The following is a 27,503-nucleotide window of genomic DNA, read 5'->3' as shown; positions in this document are numbered from 1 at the left end:
GTCACAAATCGGGGGAGTTTTAACAACTTACCTATCATGTCGCTCCAATTTATTTTTGATATTTTGTAAAAAGCAACGTACCCAAACACCACATATATTCAAAAAAGTAAACAATATATTGGAAAGTGGTCAAATACAGGTGTAAACTTTGTATTTTCGTAATATACGCTATATAAGTGACGTCACAAATTGGAGGTTTTGACAACTTACCTATCATGTCGCTCCAATTTATTTTTAAATTTTGTAAGGAACAACAGACACAACCACAAAATACCTTCAAAAACGTGAACAAAATATTAGAAAGTGGTCAAATACAGGTGTAAACTTTGTATTTTCGTAATATACGCTATATAAGTGACGTCACAAATCACGGGTTTTGACAACTTACCTATCATGTCGCTCCAATTTTTTTTTGATATTTTGGGGAAATCAACGTACCCAACAACCACATATTTTCAAAAAAGTAAACAAAATATTAGAAAGTGGTCAAATACAGGTGTAAACTTTGTATTTTCGTAATATACGCTATATAAGTGACGTCACAAATCGGGGGTTTTGACAACTTACCTATCATGTTGCTCCAATTTATTTTTGATATTTTGGGGAAATCAACGTACCCAACAACCACATATTTTCAAAAAAGTGAACAAAATATTAGAAAGTGGTCAAATACAGGTGTAAACTTTGTATTTTCGTAATATACGCTAAATAAGTGACGTCACAAATCGGGGGTTTTGACAACTTACCTATCATGTCACTCCAATTTATCTTTAAAATTAAGTCAGGAACAACAGACCCAACCATAACATACCCTCAAAAAAATGAACAAAATATTAGAAAGTGGTCAAAGACAGGTGTAAACTTTGTATTTTTGTAATATACGCTGTATAAGTGACGTCACAAATCACGGGTTTTGACAACTTACCTATCATGTCGCTCCAATTTTTTTTTGATATTTTGGGGAGACCAACGTACCCAACCACCAAATATTTTCAAAAAAATGAACAAAATATTAGAAAGTGGTCAAATACAGGTGCAAACTTTGTAGTTTCGTAATATACGCTGTATAAGTGACGTCACAAATCGGGGGTTTTGACAACTTACCTATCATGTCGCTCCAATTTATTTTTGATATTTTGCTTACCTATTATGTCGCTCCAATTTATTTTTGATATTTTGTGGAGAACAACGTACCCAACCATCACATATCTTCAAAAAATTGAACAAAATATTAGAAAGTGGTCAAATACAGGTGTAAACTTTTTATTTTCGTAATATACACTATTTAAGTGACGTCACAAATCGGGAGTTTTGACAACTTACCTATCATGTCGCTCCAATTTATTTTTGATATTTTGCTTACCTATTATGTCGCTCCAATTTATTTTTGATATTTTGTGGAGAACAACGTACCCAACCATCACATATCTTCAAAAAATTGAACAAAATATTAGAAAGTGGTCAAATACAGGTGTAAACTTTTTATTTTCGTAATATACACTATATAAGTGACGTCACAAATCGGGAGTTTTGACAACTTACCTATCATGTCGCTCCAATTTATTTTTGATATTTTGGGAAGAACAACGTACCCAACAACCACATATTTTCAAAAAAGTGAAAAAAATATTAGAAAGTGGTCAAATACAGTTGCAAACTTTGTATTTTCGTAATATACGCTATGTGACGTCACAAATCGGAACTTTTAACAACTTACCTATCATGTCGCTTCAATTTATTTTTGGTATTTTGTGGAGGACAAATTTCCCAACCACCACATATTTTCAAAAAAGTGAACAAAATATTAGAAAGTGGTCAAATACAGGTGTAAACTTTGTATTTTTGTAATATACGCTATATAAGTGACGTCACAAATCGAGGGTTTTGACAACTTACCAATCATGTCGCTCCAATTTATCTTTAAAATTTTGTAAAGAACAACAGACCCAACCACAACATACCTTTAAAAAAGTGAACAAAATATTAGAAAGTTGTCAATTACAGGTGTAAACTTTGTATTTTCGTAATATACGCTATATAAGTGACGTCACAAATCGGAGGTTTTAACAACTTACCTATCATGTCGCTCCAATTTATTTTTGGTATTCTGTGTAGGACAACGTACCCAACTACCAAATATCTTGAAAAAAGTAAACAAACTCTTAGAAAGTGGTCAAATACAGGTGTAAACTTTGTATTTTCGTAATTTACGCTATATAAGTGACGTCACATATCGGGGGTTTTAACAACTTACCTATCATGTCGCACCAATTTATTTTTGGTATTTTGTGGATAACAACGTACCCAACCATCACATATCTTCAAAAAAGTGAACAAAATATTAGAAAGTGGTCAAATACAGGTGTAAACTTTTTATTTTCGTAATATACGCTATATAAGTGACGTCACAAATCGGGGGTTTTGACAACTTACCTATCATGTCGCTCCAATTTATTTTTGATATTTTGGGAAGAACAACGTATCCAACAACCACATATTTTCAAAAAAGTGAAAAAAATATTAGAAAGTGGTCAAATACAGGTGCAAACTTTGTATTTTCGTAATATACGCTGTATAAGTGACGTCACAAATCGGAACTTTTAACAACTTACCTATCATGTCGCTTCAATTTATTTTTGGTTTTTTGTGGAGGACAAATTTCCCAACCACCACATATTTTCAAAAAAGTGAACAAAATATTAGAAAGTGGTCAAATACAGGTGTAAACTTTGTATTTTCGTAATATACGCTATGTAAGTGACGTCACAAATCAGGGGGGTTTTAACAACTTACCTATCATGTCGCTCCAATTTATTTTTGATATTTTGAGGACAACAACGTACCCAACAACGACATATTTTCAAAAAAGTAAACAAAATATTAGAAAGTGGTCAAATACAGGTGCAAATTTTGTATTTTTGCAATATACGCTATATAAGTGACGTCACAAATCGGGGGGGTTTTAACAACTTACCTATCATGTCGCTCCAATTTATTTTTGATATTTTGGGGAGATCAACGTACCCAACAACGACATATTTTCAAAAAAGTAAACAAAATATTAGAAAGTGGTCATATACAGGTGCAAATTTTGTATTTTCGCAATATACGCTATATAAGTGACGTCACCAATCGGGGGGGTTTTAACAACTTACCTATCATGTCGCTCCAATTTATTTCTGATATTTTGTAATAAGCAACGTACCCAACCACCACATATATTCAAAAAAGTGAACAATATATTAGAAAGTGGTCAAATACAGGTGTAAATTTTGTATTTTCGTAATATACGCTATATAAGTGACGTCACAAATTGGAGGTTTTGACAACTTACCTATCATGTCGCTCCAATTTATTTTTAAAATTTTGTAAGGAACAACAGACACAACCACAACATACCTTCAAAAAAGTGAACAAAATATTAGAAAATGGTCAAATACAGGTCTAAACTTTGTATTGTTGTAATATACACTATATAAGTGACGTCACATATCGGGGGTTTTAATAACTTACCTATCATGTCGCTCCAATTTATTTTTGAAAATTTGTGGAGGACAACGTACCCAACCACCACATATCTTCAAAAAAGTGAACAAACTATTAAAAAATGGTCAAATACAGGTGTAAACTTTGTATTTTCGTAATATACGCTATATAAGTGACGTCACAAATCGAGGGTTTTGACAACTTACCTATCATGTCGCTCCAATTTATTTTTGATATTTTGGGGAAATCAACGTACCCAACAACCACATATTTTCAAAAAAGTGAACAAAATATTAGAAAATGGTCAAATACAGGTGCAAACTTTGTATTTTTGTAATATACGCTATATAAGTGACGTCACAAATCGGGTGTTTTAACAACTTACCTATCATGTCGCTCCAAATTATTTTAGGTATTTTGAGAGGGACAACGTACCCAACCACCACATATCTTCAAAAAATTAAACAAAATATTAGAAAGTGGTCAAATACAGGTGTAAACTTTGTATTTTCGTAAAATACGCTATATAAGTGACGTCACAAATCGGGGGTTTTGACAACTTAACTATCATGTCGCTCCAATTTATCTTTAAAATGTTTTAAAGAACAACAGACCCAACCACGACATATCTTCAAAAAAGTAAACAAAATATTAGAAAGTGATCAAATACAGGTGTAAACTTTGTATTTTCGTAATATACGCTATATAAGTGACGTCACAAATCGGGGGTTTTAACAACTTACCTATCATGTCGCTCCAATTTTTTTTTGAGATTTTGTAACAAGCAAGGTACCCAACCACCACATATCTTCAAAAAAGTGAACAAAATATTAAAAAGTGGTCAAATACAGGTGTAAACTTTGTATTTTCGTATTATACGATATATAAGTGACGTCACAAATCGGGGGTTTTGACAACTTACCTATCATGTCGCTTCAATTTATTTTTGATATTTTGTAAAAAGCAACGTACCCAACAACCACATATTTTCATAAAAGTGAACAAAATATTAGAAAGTGGTCAAATACAAGTGCAAACTTTGTATTTTCGTAATATACGCTATATAAGTGACGTCACAAATCGGGAGTTTTAACAACTTACCTATTATGTCGCTTTAATTTATTTTTGGTATTTTGTGGAGGACAACGTACCCAACCACCTCATTTCTTCAAAAAATTGAACAAAATATTAGAAAGTGGTCAAATACAGGTGTAAACTTTGTATTTTCGCAATATACGCTATATAAGTGACGTCACAAATCGGGGGGGTTTTAACAACTTACCTATCATGTCGCTCCAATTTATTTTTGATATTTTGGGGAGAACAACGTACCCAACAACGACATATTTTCAAAAAAGTAAACAAAATATTAGAAAGTGGTCAAATACAGGTGCAAATTTTGTATTTTCGCAATATACGCTATATAAGTGACGTCACAAATCGGGGGGGTTTTAACAACTTACCTATCATGTCGCTCCAATTTATTTTTGATATTTTGTAAAAAGCAACGTACCCAACCACCACATATATTCAAAAAAGTAAACAATATATTAGAAAGTGGTATTTTTTTTCTTTGTTTGTGCTAGTCTATGCTTGTTGGATACGATATCTGTTAGGCCTTGCAATTCAAATTCCTTGTACAAATGCTCGGATCCTATCAAATTGGTTTTTCATTGTTTTAACACATCGTAAATTAAATCACTGATATCGCTGCCGGGTATCAAATGTTATTGTATAGCAAGCGACCTTCCGGATTCCAACCTAAACGAGGTGAGGTCTTTATAACATTGAGTATGCGACTTCCCTTTGCTTTTAAGCTTTGAGGTAACGCCTTCAAAATTTTGTTTTCTAAATCCAAGCTCGGTTTAGGAACCGATTCTATTTTAATAGGAATAGGTGCTTCGGTTTGCTCCTTGAATGTCAAGTACTGTTGAAGTCTTTGATTATAAGCTGAAACTTTTTGCTTTACAGTCATTTCTTTGCTTTCTGTGATTTCTGCCATATCGCGTTCAAGCTTCGACATAAGTGAGTGAGTTGGGGTGACCGCATTTTGCAACATGCGCGGATCGATCAAAGCCAGTTTTGAAACCGAATTCATGTCCTGGTTATTCCATCGAGTAGACCGCCAATTGCCGGAATGATTGCGGAAAGAAGAGCACCAATAAATCCACCCGTTTGAAAAGTTTTTCGCTTGTTTTTAAGGCTAGCTTTCTTTTTAACGACAAGACGTAATTTTGTTCTGTGTTTTTTTTATTTTTTTTTATTTTTTTCATCCAGGTTAACGCTTCCGTGTAAGATATTTTTTGCACATTCACACAAACAGTTAATCAGATCCGGTTCCGCTGCAGAAACGTATCGCTTTTGTGCCGGAGCGGGACAATTTGCAAGTATTTTTAATACACTTGCGTGCTTAGCTAAACGTTTTGACATTGTCCCATTTCCAAAGTAAAACGAAAAATAATCACGTTTCAACGTTTCACATACTTATATACAGTTTTTTTTATTTGGGGACATAAACATATTGAGTTTCACCAGGAAAAATATTGGTGCGTAAACAATGTTTTTCGGGCGTACACTGTTTGAAATCGAATAACAAATAACCGTATTGCTTGCTGGTGGCATCTTAAAAAGACTCGACTACTGCTTGCGATTTCTTCGGATAGATTTGTTTAGCAAGATGCATAATTTGACTGTTGTCGCGGGGTGATTTAAAAACGATTAGGTAATGAGAGTTAAGGCTAATCACACGATGATGCTTGCCTTTATCGAACAAATTTTGCACAATGTACACGACACTAATACTTAGGTGATGTGAGCGCTGGGTGAATAATAAAGATACACTGGAGTTGCACTGTTCCATCAAATCATCGATAATAACTAAAGTACGTTCTTGCGCATCGAAATGACTTGCTTCGGGTAACCCATTGTAAAACTCGACATTTTTAAGTTTATTAAATTGAGACTGCCATTCCGTGTAACAGTAAACTACTTTTTGAGGTCGAGGTTCAATCAAACACAGATTATTTAACAACTTTGCTAAACATGTTTTACCTGAACCACTTATAAGACACGTAAACGGGTGTTTAAACGTTACTGACATGTGAAGATTCAACACACACAAAAAGAGTTTGAAATAAAGTCTTTATTGAAATGTTCGTTATTTATATACGAGTTAACGAACGAAAGTCGAAACAAAAAACAACACATAAAAAGTATATTAACAACATGTTCTGTCTACGCCGGTCACGATTCCGGCGCGCGCGCGATCACAAATCCAACGGGACGGTTTGAATTCCGTCGGCTAAAACCTTTCGTTTGGGATAAAAAAAGGGCAGACCCAAAAGTTTTTCCAAGTAAATGTTTTTTACTGTTATTCGTGTACGAATTTGTTCATATGTTAATTTACTTTTTTTGTCAAAACCCTCCAGAGGAAACATACGCAGACATTTATGCCAAAAACAACCGTGAAATTCGTAAATTTTTGATTTTTTTCATTATTAATTGCTTGTGAAAAACCATCTACAAAATAATTTCGCAGACCGATGGACTTTTCACTTAAATTATATTTATGTTGAATAAAACGTTTTTCTTTGAAAGCAATATAATCAATCCAACACGTGGCCATTTCACCATATTGATAAGAATTTTCTCGATCAAAAGTATTGTTATTATTTAAAGTATAACTAACAAATGTCCCGAAAGGCATCAACTTTCCGAGACAAAATAAATAAAGTGAATTTGCATCTAACGCAGAAATAAATTGACAGATCTTGTCCTTGCTTTTATAGTCTTGTTCACGAATTAATAATTCTCCAACAATTTGTTTACGGTTAAAAGTTATAGCTAAACCTCCTCTCAACTGTTGTTTTATAAGCTGAAAAATATGTTTATGTTTTCATCGAATAAAGCAAAAAACGTATCTTTCGGCATACTTTTGATAATCATTTGTAAAGCAAGTTTTGGTAAGCTTACACAGTCACCCATATCGGTTTTTATAAAAATCAATTTGCTTTTGTAAAGCTAATGACATTGGATATGTATCGAGATTGTCGTAATAAACAAGGAAATCTTTAAGCGTTTTCATATTTTTTGTTTTCCATACATTTTGATATGACTCGTACTCCTGCGGAGTAATATTGGAATTTTTTAATTCGCTGAAAAACTCTTTGTATTCCGGTAATTTCGTTTCGTTTAACCTCGAAATTGATGTAAGATATTCATACCGAAAAAATCCTTTTTGTTCTTCGATTTCGAAAGCTTTTAAATATTTTTTGTAACTACAATTTGCAGCGAGAAAATTTGCGATGTCTAGAAAATTAAATCGATTGGTTTTGATTTGCATGTATTTATTCGCTTTCTTGATGACATACTGTAACCAAAAATATATCGTTTTGCTACCTGTAGGTCATAGAAACCTCCGTTAAAGGAATAAATTGGTAACACAGTAATTCGATTCAATAATTCTTTTTTAAGAATGAAAAGTGGATGTTTAGTAATATTTGCATCTGAGTCTTCTCTTTGCATTAAATAATTCAATTGCTGTTCTATTTGAATAAAAACTTTTTCAAATTTTTTAAGCAATAATTGAACCGCTGTTTCTTGTATTTGAGTAAGGTAAGAAAAAAAACTCGTTACTTAATTCAACAGAATTACCGTTTGAAACAAAACAACGTAGTTTTGTGAAGTTATTTACGTTTGAACAAATGCTTACTGAAAGAATTTCATGTGTTACTATCCATGTCGTTCTTTCCGTTTGTTTTGGTATATCATTTTTACTGAAATATGTCTCAAAATTAAAACATGCACGAAAAATTTGAAACTGTAAATCTCTTTCAACTTTAATTCCATATTCAAGTAATTATCGTTTTTGGGTAAACGAAAAACTCCACCTGGGTACTTGAATTTAATATTGAGTGAACAGTTTTTGATTTTTTTATGTTTGGTTAGTGCATAAGTTGAATTCCATACCTTCAAACACTTACGACACAAAAATCCTTTACAGAATTTAATAATAAGACTAAAATGATTTTCATATAAATTCAAATACATAAATAATATCCTCATTTTTGTTAAACATCGCACGTCGACTGCGATAAATTAGTTCTGTGTTAGTGTTTGGTAGTTTTGAATAAACTTGAATATTTAACTTAAAAAGTTTTTCAATTTGTGGTAAATCTTTAATTTGAATACCAGGGAAACTATTTCTAGATTTCGTTGAATATTTTTTTAAAAGATGTGTTACTCTTATCTCCGATGCTTTCTTACGTTTGGATATAAAACAATCAATAGCACGAAATAAACATAGGTTGTCATCGAACTTTTTTTGACTAATAGCTGTTAAAGAAAGTAAAAAACGATTGCTTAGTAGATAACTCGGTAATTCAGTCGGGTGACCGATAAATAAATTTCGAATTGGATATACGTAGAGTGAAATATTTGTTACTTTTGTAACGACAAAACTGGACTTGGGTCTCTGAAGTATAGCCCAAAAAAAACTATGTCGAATAAATTTATGAAAATCCTCTAAATTTTCGATAAGAACAGAAGTTTCAAGTACACTCGCATTATTTATCGATGCATGAAAATAGCGCTGATTTTGAGTTATATGTGATTCTAGAATAAATCCATAGGATAAATTTATTTTGAATGCAGATGTTTGTACATTAAAAATTTCCTCAACGAAACGATGAAACCATAAATTACGCTAATCTTGATCTGTATAAACAAAAAAATTATAGCACTTTCGTATTTTTTTTTAAGGATTTTTGTATTCAATTTGATTTAAGATTACGTTTTTTTTATACCTGTTAGTCACAGAGATCATAATTGTAAAACTGTAACATTCGACCAGCACGAAAGTGTGTTTTGATAGAATTTTGATTACTTTTTATTAAATCTGGTTCATCATTTACTTGAATATTGCCGCCTCCACTAAATTGAGAAAAAACTGATAAAAAACATTAAACCTTAATATAAATTATTAAGTTTTCATTGATTTTTTATTTTTAATAAAAGCAAAATAATTTTAAAATTTTTATGGAAGAAAATTTAAGGAAAAAAACTTAAAATAAATAAAATGATTTTTTTTTAAAAGAACATTTGTGTTTTCTAATCAAGCACCCTGTGATTCATTTTCCGAACTTTCGATCACCGGATCAAACTGTATCTCGTCTTCTATAAATCAATTTTACTGTTATTTTTGATAAAAGATTATATTTATTTTAAAAAATGTATCAAATTTTTTTATTTACCTTCACAACTTTTGTTAATTAAACTTTGACTTTGTGTCATATTTTCTTTAAAAAAAATAATAATTTAATTTTTAGTAACTTTTAATACTTATTTAAGATCCATTAGCTATAATTATAGAATTGTGATATAGTATTCTAATTAAAAACTTACCTTGAAAGTGAAGACGAGTAAAAAGAAAGCTCTTCGTCTTCTGTAGAGCTGTCTACTAAACATCGAAATATTAGAAAAAATAAATTTATACTAAACTTTTTTTAATAATAATTTTAAATTAAATTACATACCATAATTCGAACGATAATAACTCCTACGCAAAGGAAGTGTGAACGATCTATCTATATAAAAAAAATATGTGGTTTAATTTTTTTGAAAAAGTGTTACATAATCACATATTTTGTTTTTTATACCTGATCATTATTCTCACTTTTTTGTTAATAATATTCTAAACAATTTTTTATTTAATTATTTAATTTCGTTTTAGAATTTATTATGGTTCGAAATCTTAGATTTCGAAACATATTGTTATTGTCATTATATTTATTAATATTATTTTTTTTATTCTTACTAGTCCGAATTTTGGTTTAAAATAACTTTTGTTCTAGTACTTTAAAGGTTTTGAAATTTTAGTATGTTGTTTGTCATAATAAAGTTTTCTGATTCTCCTATTTTTAAAATTGAATTATCACTAATTACTAATTAATAGGTGTTTGTATATTAAAATTTAAAGATCGTTATCAGGTTTTTAAATTTTGGTCAGTTATATATTAAGATGTTTATAACTTAAAAATGATTTAAAAATTTAATTTTTTTTACTAATTACTAATAAATAGGTGTTTGTTTATTGAAATTTAAAGATTGTTGTTAGGTTTTCAAATTTTGGTCAATTGAATATCATAATATTGGTAACTCAAAAATGAATTAAAATTTTAATTTTTATTATTAATTACCAAGTAATAGGTATTTGTTTATTAAAATTTAAAGGTTGTTTTTATTTTTTTAAATCTTGATCAATTGTATATCATGATATTAGTTAAAAAAAAAAGTTAAAAAATTAATTTTTCGTATGTTTTACATATTTAATAGCTTGTTTATTTAATAAAAATTAGGGGTTGTTATTAAAGCGCAGAATAATGAAAAAAAATTAGTTTTTTAGTCTAATAATTAAAAAAAGGTATACGTAATATTTGTTTAATTAGTTCAGGTAATATTTTTAATTAAGTAATGTTTATGCATCAATTTATTCCCAATAAAGAATAATTTTAAAAATAATCAAATAATTTCGAACCAGTTTTTATTTATCAAATAAATCTAGTTTAAATTATTTTTGTTATACCTGAACATTCCGCTTCTTTGTTTGCTTTCCACTTTATAACCGACAGCTCTCCGTCTGAGCTTTCTACCGATCTTTTTTCCATCCGCTTTTTCCGTATAATTCGTTTTCTTGTATCTAATATATCTTCATAAGAAGATTCTCCTCTTTCACTATCCTCCTCTTCTTCAAAATAATATTCTAAGATTTTTATATAAAATATTTGAGTGAAAGATAAAAAAAAAGGTTTTCTATTCTATATTTCTTTAATCTAATACTAATTTTAATACATTTACCTTTATCCATTTCTTCCTTCGAAATTGGTGATATACTTACATCAAACAGTGTTTCCCGTTGAATTTTTTCTAAATTTAATTTACTATTTAAATAATATCCTTTACAAATAAAAACTTTTTTTTACCTCTTAATTGCTGCCATCGGTTTGACGGGGCTCTTTTTAATATATTGTTCACTTTTTTGAAGGTATGTCGTGGTTGGGTCTGTTGTTCTTTACAAAATATTAAAAATAAATTGGAGCAACATGATAGGTAAGTTGTCAAAACCCCCGATTTGTGACGTCACTTATATAGCGTATATTACGAAAATACAAAGTTTACACCTGTATTTGACCACTTTCTAATATTTTGTTCACTTTTTTGAAGATATGTCGTAGTTGGGTACGTTATCTTTCCCAAAATATCAAAAATAAATTGGAGCGACATGATAGGTAAGTTGTCAAAACCCCCGATTTGTGACGTCACTTATATAGCGTATATTACGAAAATACAAAGTTTACACCTGTATTTGACCACTTTCTAATATTTTGTTCACTTTTTTCAAAATATGTGGTGGTTGGGTACGTTGTTCTCCACAAAATACAAAAAAAAAATTGAAGCGACAAGGTAAGTTGTTAAAACCTCCGATTTGTGACGTCACTTATATAACGTATATTACGAAAATACAAAGTTTGCACCTGTATTTGACCTCTTTCTAATATTTTGTTCGCGTTTTTGAAAATATGTCGTTGTTGGGTACGTTGTTTTCCCCAAAATATCAAAAAATAAATTGCAGTGGCATGATAAGTAAGTTGTTAAAACCCCCGATTTGTGACGTCACTTATATAGCGTATATTACGAAAATACAAAGTTTGCACCTGTATTTGACCACTTCCTAATATTTTGTTAACTTTTTTAAAAAATATGTGGTTGTTGGGTACGTTGTTCTCCACAAAATATCAAAAATAAATTGGAGCGACATGATAGGTAAGTTGTTAAAACCCCCGATTTTTGACGTCACTTATATAGCGTATATTACGAAAATACAAAGTTTGCACCTGTATTTGACCACTTTCTAATATTTTGTTCACTTTTTTAAAATATATGTGGTTGTTGGGTACGTAGTTCTCCCCAAAATATCAAAAATAAATTGGACCGACATGATAGGTAAGTTGTCAAAATCCCCGATTTGTGACGTCACTTATATAGCGTATATTACGAAAATACAAAGTTTACACCTGGATTTGACCACTTTCTAATATTTTGTTCATTTTTTAAAAAAATATGTGGTTGTTGGGTACGTTGTTCTCCCCAAAATATCAAAAATAAATTGGACCGACATGATAGGTAAGTTGTCAAAACCCCCGATTTGTGACGTTACTTATATAGCGTATATTACGAAAATACAAAGTTTACACCTGTATTTGACCACTTTCTAATATTTTGTTTACTTTTTTAAAGGTATGCCTTTGTTGGGTACGTTGTTCTTTACAAAATATCAAAAATAAATTAGAGCGACATGATAGGTAAGTTGATAAAACCCCCGATTTGTGACGTCACTTATATAGCGTATATTACAAAAATACAAAGTTTGCATTTGTATTTAACCACTTTCTAATACATTGTTCACTTTTTTTAAAATATGTCGTTGTTGAGTACGTTGTTTTACCCAAAATATCAAAAATAAATTGGAGCGACATGATAGGTAAGTTGTTTAAACCCCCGATTTGTGACGTCAGTAATAACACGTATTTCAGTTCAGTACAAAAGTTTACTCCTGCGTTTAACAGTTTTTTAATGTTTTGTTTAATTTTATTTTAATTTTAAAGTGTTAAGAACCTTGTTAACTTATTTTACATTAGGTTTGGTTTTATTTTGTTCCTTTTGAAGGGGCTATTTTACCCCGTTCTTTTTTGTATTGTTCGATTAAAAGATATTTGGAATCAATATTTTTTATAATTATCCGCCCAAGCAAAATTCTCTGCTGCGTAGCAGCGGAAACCTTGTTTGCTGAACTAGAAAAAAGGCTTTTAGTTCATAACACTTCACGGTGGAACTCTCTTTATGGCTCAGTAGTCCGTTTAAATAACATTCTTTACTGTAATTGGCCTGCTCTTCATAAGTGCATGACACTGCTTAAACTCAACAATTTTAGTGACCAGGATATTGAATTACTAAAAAGGTATGCAAAGGTAACCTATTTATTTTCTTATTTTACCGTTTTTTTATTTTTTTTTTATTTTTTAATAAAAAATCTTAACATGACCTGTTTTTATAACTATTTTTTTAGCCTTTTTTGTAGCAATAGATCTTTAGTGAACTAAATTATTTTATCATGTAATGGCACCCATTGCTCTTGCCTTAGATAAAATACAACAGGAGGTCCAGGTTAACTTGAAACTCTTCTTCCAAATATTGCTGCGACTGTATTGAAACTTAAAGAACTTGAGTCTAAAAATGAAGGAACGGAAATTGAAGGAACGGAAAATGAAGGAGCCGGAAATTGAAGGAACGGAAAATGAAGAAACCGGAAAATGAAGGAACGGAAAATGAAGGAACTGGAAAATGAAGGAACGTAAATTGAAGGAAAGTGAAAAAAGGAGAGGCGGAATCCTTAAAAAATAAAACGCGGAAATTCCGTTGACTATTTATTTGTATTTAAGTCAATATTATTTTAGAAATTAACTGGCATTTTATAGAAGAGAGTTAGGGTATGCTGGGGTAATAAAAATTAACTCATTATCGCTTATCAGTTTTTGAATAAATGATAGTAACCCTAAATAAACAGTCAAGAATTCCGCGAATTCCGCCTCCCCTTTAGAATTCCGCCTCTCCTTTTTTCACTTTCCTTCAATTTCCGTTCCTTCATTTTCCGGTTCCTTCATTTTCCGTTCCTTTATTTTCCGGTTCCTTCATTTTCCGTTCCTTCATTTTCCGGTTCCTTTATTTTCCGTTCCTTCATTTTCCGGTTCCTTCATTTTCCGTTCTTTCATTTTCCGTTCCTTCAATTTCCATTCCTTCATTTTTAGTCGACTCGGCGATAAGGCGATATAAAAACGAAACGCACAAATGGCGGCTAATGGTGTCCAACTGAGTGTAAAATTGCATTTAAAATTAATGGAAAATATAGATTGGTTTTTCATACAAATGGACGTAACATTCCGGCCCCAAATGACCGAGTAAACAACTAAATATACGAAGTCATTTCACAAAAAAACAAAGTACATTATATCAAAAACGAAACTAATATACATTGTAAGCATGCAGCAAACAGTGACGTGAAATAAAACGTCAAGAAAGAAAACATTACATTATAATAATACACGGACACATCAAAGGGCAAGAAAATTCATAAGTTCATATAAGTGACATGAGGTGAAATGATAATGATACATACAATAATGAATGAAAGAAAAAATGCGTTATAAGTCATTGCTGCGCTTCGAGAAGGCACAGCTTTCGAATGTCCCGCCAAAGAACCGTTGTGGCGGTTTTTACACGCACGCGTCGTACAAGTCCGTTACAGTCACTTTGACATTGTTCTATAATTCCCTTTGGCCAGTATCCTCTCTTAGCTGTGTCATCCACAATCAACACTACGTCACCAACAGCAAAATTACTCACGAGCCGAAGCCATTTTTGTCGTAATTATAGAAGCGGCAAATATTCCTTTAGTCATCGCGTCCAAAATTGATCGACAGCAAGTTGGGTCAGGCGCCATGACTTTTTATAACCATCCGCTTTTATAAATTCTCCAGGGGGGGCAATGACACATCGATTGCTCCTTTTAAAATCATACTTGGAGAAATCGTTTCCAAGTCTCGTGGATCATCACTAATGGGGGTTAAAGGTCGGTTATTCAAAATTCTTTCTACTTCAGTGAGCAATGTCATGAGAACTCGCTCACTGGTGATTGAACGTATAATTTTTCGAACAGTTCTTATTTTAACGCTCCCATACTCCGCCTTGGTGGCTTGCAGCGGGGGAATTTAAATCTCCAATCTATTTCATTTTTCAATATGGCAAAGTGCATTTGTTTTTTATTTCATTTTCGTATACCCATAAGAAGTTCACGTTCGGCACCGACAAAATTAGTGCCATTGTCGCTAAATATCTGCTTTGGTGTTGGCCTTCTTGCGATGAACCGTCTGTATGCATCATACAGATTTGCGCGACTGTTGCGCGACTGCGCAACCTCAATATGAACTGCTCTGATGTTTAGCAGCACAATCAAAAACAATACGAAATTTAGGCCCTGTAAGATGAGGTATATAATATTTAAAGTTACTTAAATTCCTAATTTCACCATCTAGAATCATTGTGGCATGGCCACTATTTACATATTCAGTAACCTTATCTCTATATCTGGAAAAAAGTTCAGGGTTAGCCTGTAAGTTCTTCTTTAAGTGCTGAAGCCTACGTTCAGCCATTTTCCGATTGTACGACGGTCTTGCAAAATCGTCCTTCCACGGTAATCCCATCTGGTAATGACCGTCAACCTTTGCAACGGTCTATTCCAATATTCCTAAAGCCCTTTTGTCCTCTATGGATGCCTTATTGCGTTGAACGTCGTTTAAATCCTTAAAGTCTTGATTAAATGCATTAACCAATATCTTACATGAAGCGTCAATGTCATCTAAGCTGTGTAGAAAATTAATTTTTCGCGCGTTATTATCTGACCTTTTTGAGTAGTCAGGACCAAATAGTGTCCAGCCAAGCGCTGTATGCAAGCCAAATGGCTGACCAAGTTCACCGACACGTTGCTCCTTCAATCTAAAGGCTTCATGCACATTATTACCCAGAAGTAATTCAATTTTCGCGTTCTTAATTTCGGAAACTTTAGATCTCTAAAATGCGCATAGAAGTTTGCTACATCTTCAGTGGGTATGCTTTCGCTTACATCAACCAAGTCGTTTAAAACAATAAGTTCGTTTACACTGAACGATTCAGGCTCGTTAAGACCTTGAATATGCATACCTTTAACAACAGTATCATACTCAGTCTTTGCTGTAAATAGCTCTATATGACGCTCGACTTTCCTGAGCCCCAATTGACGGGCTAACTTTCCGGTACACATACTGGTATCGAAACCATCGTCTAAAAAAGTCTAGACGGCTTTGTTTGGGTCGCTGCCCCAAACTTTTACTGGTAGCACCTTGAACCGTTTAACACTTTTTCGTTTCTGTGTGCCGCAAGCGGTGACAGCCCTTCAACGGTGTTCCCGTTATTTGTAGGTGCGCTTGGGTTTTCATGCGATTGTGGTTTGTTATAATGCAGCAAAGTGTGGTGTCTTTTGCTACATGTCTTGCATGCCATTATTGTAGGACAATTGTTATTCATGTGGCCTTCTCTTAAGCAATTGAAACACAACCTTTTATTTTTCACGAAATCGTATCGATCGATGGTCGTTTTCATTTTAAAGATTTCGCAGCGCCACAGCTCGTGTCCTTTCTTACACAAAGGACAGCATGCAATCGATAATGGCGCCGTGCCTTCCTCCTTTACATTAAAACTTTTGCTGGCAGGCCGATTTGATTTCGATTGAAATCGCCTCCCTTTCATGTCAGAAATTTTCTTATCGCATTGCTCGAAATGAATGCACTGGTAGTAATGCCTTGATAATCGGGCCAAATCCCTTACAAACTGTAATAAATCATCAAAGGTTGTTTTTCTACCAGTTCGTTTTCTATCTTTTGAGATTTTAATAAAATCACGCCTCACTTGTTCGGGCAATCGTCGATAAACTTTGCTTATCGTCTCACGGCTGTTTATTTCGGCCTCATAACCTCCCGCATTCAAAGTACAGCTGCAGTAATACATGCTGTCTGCCAATTTATTCCAAGCGTCGGAATCTGACTCAGATATAGGAGGCCCAATCAGTATGGTTTCCATTGCCGCCTCCATGATTAGATCACTGGCGCAAAACTTTTCATCGAGTCTCGACCTCGCCTCTTTGTAGGCCTCCGTTAGGTTACGTATAACTTTGCAACCTTTAATTGCCTCAAAAGCCTCGCCAGTGCAGTATTTCAACAAAAACTGTAATTTTGCGCCGTTATCCGATATTTTACTATTAATAAATTCATTAAACTGCATGATGAAAAAATCATACTCCAGAATGTCGCCACTAAAATTGTCAATTGTAATCCTTGGCAACGTGGCATCTTGCGCAAGGTAGCTTGGCATATGTTGGCTACGGGTCGCTCTTTGTTGGGCTTCTTTTATAATTCGCGTTGAGTCATATGCCAGCCCCGTTTGTGAAACTAAAACAGAAATATGCTGCCTTCTAATTCGGCTTTGGCTTCAAGAACTTTGGACTGAACCCTGGAAACCTCTTTTTCCAACTCAATTTTCGCACCCATGCTTTTGAAGGCCGCAGTCTTGCAGTGCGCTTTTTCCTGCGAGCCTTAGCTTCTGCCTCACGAACTTTTTCCTCTGCATCTTCCTTTTCTTGTTGCTTTTGTATTTCAAGCTGACGTAAACTCAATTCAGCTTCCTTTTGTATTTGTTCGGCTTGAACCTTGAGCGCCTCGATGCTACCTCTGCTTCTTTGCGAGCAAACAGATCCAGAATAGCGAGACCCAGATACTGAAGGAACTCCTTGTATTTGGTGGAGAAGAGGTTACACATAAAGAAAGAAAACTTTAATATCTTTCGTTCATTGCCGTATATCGGCTTTTAACTTCATCAATTTTAGCTTGTGTTTTTGGCTTTTCATCTTCTGTTTGAACAGCCAAAAATTCGTTGCACGCCGCTAAACATTTATCGTAGGCGGTGTCGAAAACTGCTTTCCATCCACTGGCCAGCTTTACCTCCTTCCGTGCATTTATTTCTTTAAGGAGCTGGTTCTCAATTCGAGTAAAGCTTGTCAAAGCAATTTTTCGGGCAGACTTTGAATCGACACTCGGTTCTTCGACGGGCTTCGATGTCGAAGCTTGACTGCTGGTACTTGGTTCCAAACTCATTTTTTATTTGTAAATCCAATAAATTCTTTTAAAATTATATATTTCAATTTATAGATCCAAACTTGACCTTATGTCAAACAATCTACAAACTGACAAATTTAACTATACTGCTATGACAAAATGTCATACCATTCATAAATCAAAATGTAGGGCTTATCTAACCTTACCCCACGTGACCAACAATAGGTTGATCGGAAAATAAAATACGCCCCTTGATCACAGATTGATCCCAGTTAATGTAAAAATAATGCCGCTAATGGGCCCAGAATTGCAACTGTCTAACTGGACTGACACAACAATTAAAATACTCTACAATGTATTCAAATTCAGTACACAAGAAAAACAATTAACATAAACAATACTGGCTTAACACTTACAAATCGATATTACTTTTAACAAAAACTAACTAAAGACCATTTATGAATTGTTAGAACAGGGTGAATCGTATTCTAAAATATATGACGTACTTAAAATATAACTCCGAAATCATTACAAGTTAACATACGAAAAATAAAACACAAAAAAGGCGAAACACAAATCACGTGACTTCATAAGAACGTTGAAGAAGGGGAAAAACCTAAATGACCAGGTGATAAGGCGATACAAAAACGAAACGCACAAAGGCGACTAATGGTGTCCAACTGAGTGTTAAAATTGCATTTAAAATTGATGGAACATATAGATTGGTTTTTCATACAAATGGACTTACCAAAAGTAAAAAGTGAAATAAGATTCACAAACTTTGATGTGCAGCCCTTCCGATACTGCGGGGTCTTTATATGTTTTATCATTTTTTGTATATATCTTTATCCTCGATGTGGAAAAGTCGAATGTACGACCCAAACTTAGAGTAACATCAGTTACCCCGACCCAGTCTCGAAATTGCTGATTAAGTGCTGGGTCAGCAGATGTTGAACCGTTTATAACGCCTTACTCAAGGGCTTTACGGCTTGAGATCACTAGGGATTGAACTCAAGACCTTGTGTATGGTAGGAGAGTGTACTGACCACTACACCATGCTGTCAGTAATTTGTTTCAGGTATCTAAAAACACCGGCAGCATGGTTAGTCAAAACACTCTCCTACCACCGACAAAGTCATGGGTTTGATCTCCAGTGATTTCATGGTGTGGCGCTTTTAAGTAGGCGTTATAAACGGTACTAACTCATTATTGGGCAATTATAGTCAATAACACCCCAAAATGAAACAGGCAACTCAAGACTGGGTTGAGGTAACTGATGATACTTTATGTTTAGGTCTTGCATTCGACCTTTGCACATTAAAGATAAATATATATACAAAAAACCTTAGGGGAATGTTACATTAGTTACATTGTGGTTTCTAAAAAAGAGATGAATTTAGATAACTTAGTTACATGGCAGTATTTTTGGTCAATTTCTACTGCTTTTTTCCCTTGGGAAATTCTTATAATTTCCAAGGAGCTTAAAGTGGTGTGCAACGTCTTTTTCTCATTTTTCAATGCTTTTGTTTTTGCTTTAAATACCATTACATTTATAATTTGTTCCAGGGATTTTGACAATTTTAGTGGTGCTATGTTTTTTGTGACTAACTTCACGTTTTAAAAACTACGTACAAAATTTCGTGCTAGTAAATTTTCTTTTTAATTAGGGTTTTATAATATTTTCAAGGTTTTTAACATTAGTAAATCTGCTTAAAGCAGCTGTGTAACAAGAATATAAAACAAACCTTTACGTTATTTTAATAAGATTTTTTAATGAAATAAAACTGTTGGGAGTTACAAATAAGTTTAACGTCACGTGAAGCTTTTCTGCATAATTTAAATTTAATATATAAAGTAGTCCTTTATCTCTCCAATAAAGCGCGATTTATGCAAAGCATTTTCCATTCCGTTTTAAAACACGAAAAGAGTTATAGCGTTCTTAGTAACTTCCAATCCATTCGTATTTAAGTAATGTTTTAGTTTTATCGAAGTTCACGATTTAATTAACGGAACACCCGTTATCAAAGTTTATTTTTCAAGTAACGGTGCCCACGTAGGCTATGCAACTGGGAAAGCAAAAGAAATAAAGTTAATAAAAATGTATAGGTAATTTCGATTGTTACATTGATGTTACTTTTTGCTTTAATAAGATAATTAGATATATAGTTATTAATTCCGTGGCTTTTGATTTTCTGAACAACTAGACATCGTCGTTGTCAATCATAAAACAACATCATTTTGTAAAGTTGTGGACCTGAAATAAAATCTTGTTCTTTAGTAGTCAGTTGTGAACCAATATCTTTTTTAAGTAAAAAATTAAAGATTGTGTCATTTATGTGAAACACATTATTTTTGTGAAACAATTGTGTCATTTAAAATTGACACCAAAATTGTGTCATCTTATATTTTTGACACAAAAGTTGTGTCATTTCTTGTGACACAAATGTGTCATTTTAAAATTTTGACACAAAAAGTTGTGTCATTTCTAGTGACACAATATTGTGACAATAAAGCCCGCGACCCCTGTTGGCTGCCCTCAAGTCTACTTGTCAGGCAATAAACTTATATAAATTTTCTTGAAAACTTTTCTTAATCAAAACTAGAAGTATTTCTTAATATTTAATTTCTTAAAAAAATACAAGAAATGTTTTAAACTTGCTGTTTTAGCTTTAGCGAGGCTTAAGAGCGACCTTTCCGTCATTACTTTTATTTGATAATACACCCGACCGAACAATTAACATTTTTATTTTTTAATTAAAAATATTTTCAAAACCTAAAAACCTTCTTAGATATTGAAACACTATTTAATAGCTAAACAAAAAAATTTGTAAAAACATACCATTTGAAATTACCAAGATATAGCGCAAGTCTGTGATGGTTTTAGTCCCTCTTTTCTAATTCAAGTTCTTAACTTTTTTTTAAATTTTTTAATCTTAACGGCGAAATCGAGTTTAAGATATTTTTTCGTTGGCAGACACTGAAATTAGTCACGTATTTACGCTACGTTTTTCGGAAATTTTTGCGTATTTTGTGGCTAAAAAAACAGAAGCTATTTTTTATTTTTTTTAATAATTTAAGCGAAAAGTATAGTTTCAGCCCCATTAGCCCCCATAAATGTCAACTAAACTGCACAAAAGGCTGTCCGTTTTTTTATTAATGTTATGAAAAGTTACGATAAGTGAAAGATTAGAAAAAAAATTCTATAATTACAAATAACAAAAAATAAACATTTGTAAATATTCACGTTTTTGACTTTTTAATTTATGTGTTAAGGGTTTTTAAATGTTTGTAACTATCATAAAAAAAATTTATTTTGTATTTTATAAGAATGTTAAAGTAATTTTCCTAAAATTTTGTGGAAGCCCGTGCATTTGATTTATAGGTACTCTTCTCATGTTTCGTGTGTACTTTTTGACTATATTCCGGTAAAAAGGGAATATATCTCGATAGACTAAATGAATAAAATAGTTGTTAAAATAAAATTTTATTGAGATGCAAAATATTAATAGTTAATTTATCAAAAAGACTTTTATTGATAAGCTAATTAATTTAATGGAATCTTTTTGATCTTGGTTTAACGTCTGCACGTGTTGGCTTTAAAAATTAAAATAAAGAAATGTTACCGGCAACAGTTGGTGGAAAAAGGAAGACTGTAACATATGATTTGTCGTTGTCTTAATGATTCTTCGCTTTCAACAGCTCCTCCGACTTTAGCTCTTCTCCAAGCTAGAATTCCTCTTTCTTTTTCGGTACCTTTATGTTAAAGTTGTAGTTATGGCACAACATTTTTAAATTAACCACCTTTTATTTAAATATCGTTTCCGTTTTTTTCCCGAAATTTGCTTTAAAGCAAGTTTTTTACGTGGTTGATACATTTGTCGTTATTATAAAAAAAAACATGATAAATAAAAGATTTGTTTAACGTGCACTGTGGTATGTAATCGGTATGCAATTTTTTAAACATAAAAAAATAAGCATGTAAGCTTTGATGTAAGAGATTAAAACTATAGTAGATATGGTTAAAACCTGACTTTTTTATATTGTTAAAGTTTAACCGTTTAAAAATAGTGACATCGCTAAGAAAAATTTACTCGGTAGCCCAAGGCTTCGAATTTTGCAATATTTTGTGATTCAAAGTTATTTTTGCTTGATGTATTTTAAGTTATATTGCGTAAGAACGGTAACCTACACAGTTTGTCACCATAGGTAAAATTATATTACTTATAAATAACTTAATATATAATATATAATAACACCTTTTAGCATAACAACTTACCTGGTATTGTGTTGTCAAATAAAAAAGCCAAAAATCCGCCTACGAGCATTGAAGTCTGAAGTAACACCGTTATTATTTGATTAAATTCGTCAGAATCGGTTTGTATAATTCCTGGATTAATTTTCATCCACTCAGGAATTGTTAAACCCATAAACAAGGAAAATCCAACAATAAACAAATTTCTAAAATAAACATTTCAAAGTTATTAAAATATAACTTCTGTAATCATTAATCTTTCGCAAAAGCAGCTGGTTTCTTATATACTATCAAATCTCCAAATATACCTTGGGGAATCAAGGTCTACGTATTGTAAGTTACTAATACCGACAACGGATATCATTCCAAACATCACACAAAACAAACCACCTATTACAGGGTCAGGAATGGTCACAAATATACTACCAATTTTGCTAAGCATTCCCAATAAAATAAGTACACAAGCTGCTACTTGTAAAACCTGTAAATATTTAAAATAGAATTGGTGTTTATCATATTGTTTTGTATTGTTATTTTACCAGTATTTTTGTTTTACCCGTCTACTTCCAACCCTTGTTATTTCAATTGCTCCTATATTTTCGCTATATGACGTGGTTGCTGTTGCAGTTCCTATTACCCCCGCCAAAACCCAACCAAAACCTTCAGCAAGAATCCCCCTGTAAAAAGACATTTTTTTTACTTGCAGTAACTTTCTAGTTTAACTAAAATTTAAATAATTTTAATAGTCACTTAAGTGGTTTCTATAATAACAATTTTTTAGTAATATAAAATTACCTATTTATAGCGCGCCCCCGAAAGCCTAGCACATGCGTAGTAATCTCCAAGTGATTCTACAAAACCCGCTAACACTCCTGCAAACATTCCAATTACTCCCGCCGCAGTTACCACGGGTAAGCCCCATTGACCCGGATATGGGAATTTAAACCTAGAGTTTAGTTTGGTAATTTTTTTTATTAATATTATCTTGTAAAAGATACCAATTTTAATTTTGTTAAATGCTTTACCATGGAGCGTTTTTTATGACTGCTGATCTTAAATCTGTTCTTGCCCTATACGAAGGATGTTGTGGATCGTTTGGAAACACATCGGTAACTGTAAATATATAGCTTAAAAGCCATCCTAAAATCAACGCATAAAGAACCTGTTTTAAAAAATAATTTTAATTAATAGTACTTGAAGTAGTATTATATATAATGCAACAAAAAAATAAAAAAAATAACAACACAAAATGTTTCTGTACATAGAAATTTTTTTTAACCAGCAAAACTGCTTTTACCTAATTTTTTAAATAACAAATATTTTTTATATTAATTTAAAAGCAAAAACTCATACCGGAAACATCATAAATATCGGCGTGTAGGTCACATGGCATCCTTTGGATTTTGAAAACGTTGGAAAAGGCAATTTAATTTTTTTTTAATATTGTGAGCACAAAATAAGTACAAACGCTGTGCTACAAATTTATTTAAAAAAAAATAAAAAAACTATTTACGAAAAAGTTGCAATGCTCATACAAGGCAAAAAGTTATTAAACTGCAAGGCAAAAAGTTATTAAGCTAAAAAGAGACTTACAACATTGCTATGCCCCACTGCGGGGAGGAATTTCCATATGCCACTGAAAAAAGGTCTAAGCCAATCAAAGCAATTGCTGGTGCAATAGTTACAGGCCCAATAAACCGCAACAAAAATCCGATTAACCCAGTAACGCCAAGAACCACTTGCAGTAACGAAGCCACTGCAATTGCCCCTTGTACCTTATAAAAATGGTTACAAATTAAATAACGCCTAAAACATTAATGTTTTAACTTGTTTGCGCAATATTAGCCTTTTAATTACTTCTCTCATTCGCCTTTGCCATAATTCAGTTCAATCTACAATGGTTCCATCATTATCAAGATACTTAGTAAAATTATTAAGGGTCCTATTATTGGGCAAAGGCGCCGGGCACTTGTTTCTTGGTAACAAAAGAATTGCAAAAGTAGGTGGCAAAAAGCTAAATGTTCCTCCTTGTAAAATTGGCAATCTGCGTATGTTTTATTACACTTAAATAACGCTCAACAACTAATCGTACTTTAATTTACATTAAAAGGTTTATACTAACCTAATACCAATTATTGTTTGTATCAAAGTAGAGATTCTTGACGTAAAAAACAAACTACTTATTATAAGCGCTTTTGCAACATTGCCTTCGTCATCGTCTAGAATACAAAGAGCTGGTGCCAAAATCAACGGAAGGCCAATAATTCCTCCTATTGCAACTAAGTAGTGCTACATAATGCCAATACATTAAAATTATATTGGATTTGACAATATTATGTTTGCCATAATAACTTTGTTAAAAAAAGGAATTGAAAGTTAAAAAAAACTAATTGATTGTTTTATAGTACGTTATGCTCTTTTTAGAAGCTCATAGCATAAAGGTGTAATATTATATTCTTGAACTATAAGTTATATCGTATTTTGAATATGTTGCTAATTTGTCCTTAGGGTATGGTCAAAAATTTTTATAACTTTTACAAAATGGACAAAAACTTTATCAAAATGTAGTTAATGTTTAACCTGTATGCCTAGTACTATACATGAATACCAGGGTGGTGTATCTTCAATTCCGTATAACAAATTTAGTTCTTCGTAATTATTCTTTGGTGTTTGATCGATTCTTTTGTTTGTTTCTTTATTGGTAACTTCGTCTTGTATGATGTTAATTTCGTCCCCCTGAAAATATGCAAGCTTACAAATTTATCAATTGTGCTTACATTTTTTAAACCCTAAAAATACCTGTAACTTACTTTATCGAAGGCGATATTTGTTGTACCTTGCCCTTCCGCATTAAGATCTTCCATGCCAAATTTTAATGGCTAAAAGACTAAAACAACACTATTTCTGTAAATTGATAACATAACGTTATTAATAAACGGGTAACAGAACATTAAAAACTTTAAAACGCCAACGTTTTTTGAACAAAGGTTATAGTGCGTGTTACAAAAACGTTATTATTACCACTGACGTTAATTTAAAAACCTGTTTAACAACTATAATGTTAACAAATCGTTGAGAATCGTTTCTGATGAAGAAGGTTTCCATTTGCAGTTGTAGCATGCATGATCGATTTGGCAAACAAAGTAGGTTGACTGGTTATTTATTCTAAACTTTAGATAAATATATGTGACTTCGACTTTTATTTACCTAATATTGTAATAACCTATGTTTAAATGTAAACTAGCAATAGCAGTTTGATAAAATTTTTGATTAATTACTTTTCTACTATAAGGATTATAAATAAATAAAAATATTTATGTAGGTATACACAAGAAAAATTGTGTCGTTAAATTTGTACATAATTTTTGAGAAAAAATTACTAACTTTTAAGTTACTTAACTTTATTATGCATTAATCTCATTTAAATAAAATGTGGAATTGTTATTATTAGTCAAACACATCATAAATTAAACAAGAACACCTAACTAATACATAAAACCCAAAAAAATCACGCATTTGAACAAAGAAATGCTGATTACGTTAACTTATGTTAAGCATTAACGGCTTGTGTATGTGGCTAATGGAGCTAAAACCACCAACTTTTTTTAATGTTTTTTTTAAATTTATATATTACTTTTTTTAAAAAATATTTGTTTTTTCTGCGATGTGTTTCGCTAAAATTATTTAAAATATTAAAAAAAGGCGTCTATTTTGGCCACGAAATACGCAAAAATTTTGAAATACGTAGCGTAATCATGTGAGGGCTTAACCAAAATTAGCCCAACCGGCTGCTAAATACAAAATATCTTAACGCCGTTTTTGCTGTCAAAATTCCAAAATTTGAAAAAAAGTTAAGAACTTAGATCAAAATGTGGGGCTAAAACCACCTTAGAGTTTCCAAATATTTTGGCAATTTCAAACGTTGTATATTACCAAAACTTATTGTTTTTGTTTAACTATTGAACAAAAATAAAATAGACGTAAACTTAGTATTGCATTTTTGTTTGAGGAAGCTTAAAGGCCTTAAAAAATATTTGTAAGTTAAAAAAAATAGAAATAATAATCGTTCCATCGGGTAGTCAAAAAAAAATAATCGTTCCATCGGGTAGTCGGCCGACCATCGCCGCAAGCCCGATTTTGCTAGGGCTATGCACGATTATCCAGCTTGGCCCATGGTTCTTTCTGCTTTGCATGGAAATGTTACATCGGCCGTGCTCGCTTATGCGAGCTTGGCCCATGCACGACTGTTCGTGCACGGGCCTAGCATAGAATCTAGCATGGGCCACGCTTGGTTATACTACTATTATGCTAGGCTCACTGCCGCTTTCCCTAGGTGTTGCCAGGCCTGCCGACGCTAGTTTGATTGCGTAAGATTGCGTCAGTTGACGTTGCTTACAGTTGGGAAAATAAATTACAAGTAATATAAAGAATGCACGAAATAACATAATTGTCAATAATAGATAAAAAATCAAAGAGATGATGTATATTACCTAAATAAAAAAACAACTTAGTTCATTGTAACATGCGGTAAATTAATTATTGCACTGAAATTGTTGTTTGTGGTAATGATCTGCAGTCTAGAATAACATATAAATCCCACTACATTTCTTTCGGTAATTTTATCTTCAGCACCTAAATAAAAAAACATTAACATTAAACAGATAAAGTTCTCCTGTTTTGTAGTTCTTGTATATGATTAATAGTCCCGTTTTTGTTAGTAGTTTAATGATGTTAATTTTCACATAAATACTTATTTTACAGTAGTACCATTTATAACTTTTAGTAATTTTTACCTTTGTTGAAAATTATAAATCCCTTTAGTTAATGGTTGCTATAGTGCTTTGTCGTATTGTAGGTTAAAGGTTTTCGATTGGTTGTCTTCTTACAGTTTGACAATCTTATAGTTGACTAAACGTACATTCCAATGTTTTAAATCCAAAAATGTTTCTAATAATTTTCAATAGCCTTTCGATAATCCTCTTTATAAATGTATAAAAACAATAGCAAAA

General features: G+C 32.1%; 1 protein-coding gene and 1 pseudogene across 2 annotated transcripts; both read right to left on the bottom strand.

Annotated features, from left to right (window-relative positions):
• Positions 1 to 16,461: 16,461 nt before the first annotated feature.
• Positions 16,462 to 17,412, bottom strand: LOC145757592 (uncharacterized). The gene has a single exon (XM_082572456.1). The coding sequence runs from the start codon at positions 17,410 to 17,412 to the stop codon at positions 16,462 to 16,464; it is 951 nt and encodes a 316-aa protein (XP_082428582.1).
• Positions 17,413 to 21,518: 4,106 nt separating this feature from the next.
• LOC145751442 (solute carrier family 23 member 1-like) lies at positions 21,519 to 25,391 on the bottom strand (annotated as a pseudogene). The gene is made up of 13 exons (XR_014283736.1): positions 25,305 to 25,391; positions 25,075 to 25,230; positions 24,617 to 24,783; positions 24,352 to 24,538; positions 24,088 to 24,269; positions 23,848 to 23,968; positions 23,520 to 23,656; positions 23,305 to 23,440; positions 23,051 to 23,203; positions 22,803 to 22,975; positions 22,519 to 22,700; positions 21,866 to 21,995; positions 21,519 to 21,693 (listed from the first exon to the last, which is right to left on the bottom strand). The product of XR_014283736.1 is annotated as a solute carrier family 23 member 1-like (transcript).
• Between the last annotated feature and the right edge of the window lie 2,112 nt (positions 25,392 to 27,503).

Source organism: Corella eumyota, chromosome 1 (genome assembly GCF_963082875.1).
Source record: "Corella eumyota chromosome 1, kaCorEumy4.1, whole genome shotgun sequence".
NCBI classification, from domain to species: domain Eukaryota; kingdom Metazoa; phylum Chordata; class Ascidiacea; order Phlebobranchia; family Corellidae; genus Corella; species Corella eumyota.
Note: the sequence above shows the minus strand (reverse complement) of the source record. Positions and strands in the feature narration are given on the sequence as shown.